At 42.6% G+C, this 4061-nt stretch overlaps 1 protein-coding gene across 1 annotated transcript; it reads right to left on the bottom strand.

Annotated features, from left to right (window-relative positions):
- Positions 1–327: 327 nt before the first annotated feature.
- On the bottom strand, positions 328–2784 carry LOC135565987 (zinc finger protein ZFP2-like; the record flags this gene model as incomplete). Its single annotated transcript, XM_065013936.1, has 2 exons — positions 328–2201; positions 2579–2784. Coding segments are annotated over 2 exons (1665 nt in total), but the record flags the coding sequence as incomplete, so codon positions are not given.
- Between the last annotated feature and the right edge of the window lie 1277 nt (positions 2785–4061).

The raw sequence follows: 4061 nt of genomic DNA, 5'->3' as shown, positions 1-4061 counted from the left end.
TACAATTATCAACATCCCCCCACAGGTTCACTATGACATTTCCTATGATAACATTTATCCATGTAGATCAATGTGTGATATTACAGAAACAGGGGAGACCTGATCCTAGATCAGAGCTGCATATTATGCTGCACAGAGGTTACCATGGTGATCAGACTGAGGAAACTATTTAAGAATGGGAGATGGATATGACTGTTTACTAGATGTTTTCTACTGATCCTTTATTTAGGGATCTGGAACCGGTGCCAGATGGGAGGAGATGAAATACAGCATGTTTGTGCTTTTCTGTTGTTTTCTCACTGGCCTAAATAAACAAAGCTCTCCCACCTGGACAGACATAAGGTTCCTTCTCCAGTGTGTCTTCACTGGTGTTGTCACGTTCTGACCTTTATTTCCTTTGTTTTGTATTTATTTTAGTATGGTCAGGGCGTGAGTTGGGTGGGCAGTCTATGTTTGTTTTTCTATGTTTTGGGGTATTTCTATGTTTCGGCCTAGTATGGTTCTCAATCAGAGGCAGGTGTCATTAGTTATCTCTGATTGAGAATCATACTTAGGTAGCCTGGGTTTCACTGTGTGTTTGTGGGTGATTGTTCCTGTCTCTGTGTTTTGCACCATATAGGGCTGTTTTTGGTTTTCCACGTTTATTGTTTTGTAGTGTTCATGTTTATCTGTTTTTATTAAACATGAATCAATATAACCACGCTGCGTTTTGGTCCACCTCTACTTCACCACAGGAAAACCCTTACAGGTGTGAATAAAGGGTCCATAACTGACTGACACGCTTCCCACACTGATCACAGATATAAGGCGTCTTTCTCACCAGTGTGCAAGGCCTCTCTAATGTGTGTGTTCGCTGATGTGTAGTTAGTTTTTCTGATACAGCAAAGCTCTTTCCACACTGATCACAGCTATAAGGCCTCTCTCCAGTGTGCGTTCGCTGGTGTATAGTTAGGGAGGAAGCTCGAGCAAAGCTCTTCCCACATAGACAGACATAAGTTCTCTCTCCTGTGTGTGTTACCTGGTGTCTAATCAGGTTGGAAGCTACAGTAAAGCTCTTCCCACACTGATCACAGCTATAAGGCCTCTCTCCTGTGTGTGTTAGCTGGTGTCTAGTTAGTTTTCCTGATACAGCAAAGCTCTTTCCACACTGATCACAGCTATAAGGCTTCTCTCCTGTGTGTGTTCGCTGGTGTGTAGTCAGGGCGGAAGCTGCAGCAAAGCTCTTCCCACACTGATCACAGCTATAAGGCTTCTCTCCTGTGTGTACACGCTGGTGTACAATCAGGGCGGAAGATACAGCAAAGCTCTTCCCACACTGATCACAGCTATAAGGCCTCTCTCCTGTGTGTGTTAGCTGGTGTCTAGTTAGTTTTCCTGATACAGCAAAGCTCTTTCCACACTGATCACAGCTATAAGGCTTCTCTCCTGTGTGTGTTCGCTGGTGTGTAGTCAGGGCGGAAGCTGCAGCAAAGCTCTTCCCACACTGATCACAGCTATAAGGCTTCTCTCCTGTGTGTACACGCTGGTGTATAATCAGGGAGGAAGCTACAGCAAAGCTCTTTCCACACTGATCACAGCTATAAGGCTTCTCTCCGGTGTGTACACGCTGGTGTACAATCAGGGCGGAAGATACAGCAAAGCTCTTTCCACACTGATCACAGCTATAAGGCTTCTCTCCTGTGTGTGTTAGCTGGTGTCTAATCAGGCTGGAAGCTACAGCAAAGCTCTTTCCACACTGATCACAGCTATAAGGCTTCTCTCCTGTGTGTGTTCGCTGGTGTGTAGTCAGGGCGGAAGCTGCAGCAAAGCTCTTTCCACACTGATCACAGCTATAAGGCCTCTCTCCTGTGTGTGTTAGCTGGTGTGTAGTCAGGCTGCCTGAATGATTGAAGCTCTTCCCACACTGATCACAGCTATAAAGCTTCTCTCCTGTATGAATTCTTACATTAGATTTGAAGGTGTTAGATGCAGCAAAACTCTTCCCACACTGATCACAGTGAATAATGAAGCCACTCTGGCTTGTGAAACTCTTCCCACAGTCAGAGCAGCAGTGGTGAGGTTTCTTCCCTGTGTGTCCCTGCTGGTGTTTCTTGAGATGTTCTGATCTGGAGAGACTCTTCTCTGTCTCCTCAGCAACATGTTGTTTAGGCTCCCCAGACGATAAGCCCCTCCCACTAAGAGAACGATGGTTAGGGTGTCCCCTGTAAAATAAAGACCTTGAATAGTTAGTATTTGTATATGAACCCATATTTCCAAAGCGTTTATTTTTATTGTTTTATTATTTAGCAGACGCTCTTATCAAGAGCAATTTACAGGAGCAATTAGGGTTTAGTACCTTGTTCAAGGGCACATACAGATTTTTCACCTTGTCGCCTCAGACATTGTAACAAGCAACCTTTTGATTAGTGTCCCAACACTCTTAACCAGGAGGCTACCTGCTGCCCTTATCATCAAACAATTTATTAGGTACATTCCCCTCCGTACACGAAACTGGACTGAATTTACTGGCCACTGAGTGTTTACTGTTTTTCCATCAATTAACAGAAGATGCAGAATCAGATTGCAGTCTAATCCACACCCCCCACTGTTCTTACTTGATGAAATCAGATCTCCATCTCCCTCCCCCTCCTCGTGTCCTTCTCTCACAGTTCCACTCTGCCCTGGTGTTTTCCTGCAGTCGACCAGCAGCACAGAAACCCTCTTCAGATCCAGCAGTAAGGCGATACCAGGAGAGTTGTGACCAGGGGACTCCGGCAGGGTGGAGGGGGACGGACTAGCTCTGTCCTGGTGACCACAGGAAGTATTGTACATAGAATATCATTAGACCAAACATTTGATTAGTCTAAATCTCTGATTGATGGCTGCATCCTTATAATACCTCCTTTCTCCTGAAGTGTGTAACTGTTCACTACTTTCCACAAATGTATAACAATTCTAATGCTCAGAAGCTTTGATTGAGTATTCATTAGAGTTGAACACATCTTTCACCCCTGAGTTAATCTTGGTTTAGGCAGAACTAATGTTGAAAAACCTAAACACCAGAACTACTGCTGCTAGTTATCCCACTTGGAGAATGTTGAGAAAATGTCAGTCTCATAGTTTCAGTATCCTTATACAGTAAATACATAGAAGAAACCATCAGATATGGGGGTATTGTAACATGTAGTAGAAACCCACAGTAAAAGGTATGGGTGCAGCCTGGTGCAATTTCTGCCCCATGTAACATTGCTTAAGCTCCACTTGTCTTATTACTGTAACAGCATCCACATTTAAAACGGTCAACATTCAGAAAATGAGTGTAATAAACTGTAATTTACCACCCAAGTATTTCAGCAGTACATTGTACACTACATCTTTTCAAATTTCATTCAAAAAATAAATAAATACTGGTATGTAAACTTGACGCTTGATAATTTTGCTTATCAGTTTTTATCAGTTTGATTAAATGATAGTTAAATGTATTGTTAACAAATGACAGGAACATCGTTGTACTTACAGTTACGAAAATCTACAACATACTTATGACAATTGTACCAAAGAGAGAAAAAAACGTCATTGGATTGGTGGAGTCATGTGATAGTGGGAGAATCCACCATATGTTTTATAACAGCCATTTCCTTTCAAATCAGTGAAGGAAAGTGAACAAGTGCACAGTTAGGGAGGACAGAAAGATAACTAGGGATTCCTTAACATATTATGTAGGTAGAAGTGGAGCTAGCGTGAGGGCCATGGGTGTGACTGTTCCTGCAGATACACTCAATCCCAGTGAACGTTGCACCCCTGGTTTTTGGTATCTTTTAGTTGTCACTAAATTAGATGATGTTGAAGTTGAAATGGTGCTTTAACAGTGGAGGAAGCACCTGTTTACTTTTCAGTAACTCTAAATCAATAGTTGTTTAGTTTCCTGAAATGTCAGAAACATTCACTTGCTCGACCATTCTGAAGGTCATGTAACTGTTACATGCAACATTTCTTGTGAACTTAACAGGACAGATGTTGCTCTCTAGCTTTATGATGTAACAAAGGTCTGGTTGAATGTATTCTGCCACTGTCTTCTTGTC

The sequence above is a fragment of the Oncorhynchus nerka genome, unplaced genomic scaffold, assembly GCF_034236695.1.
Source record: "Oncorhynchus nerka isolate Pitt River unplaced genomic scaffold, Oner_Uvic_2.0 unplaced_scaffold_8631, whole genome shotgun sequence".
NCBI lineage: Eukaryota > Metazoa > Chordata > Actinopteri > Salmoniformes > Salmonidae > Oncorhynchus > Oncorhynchus nerka.
The sequence above is the reverse complement of the archived record's forward strand: the minus strand, read 5'-3'. Positions and strand labels throughout refer to the sequence as shown.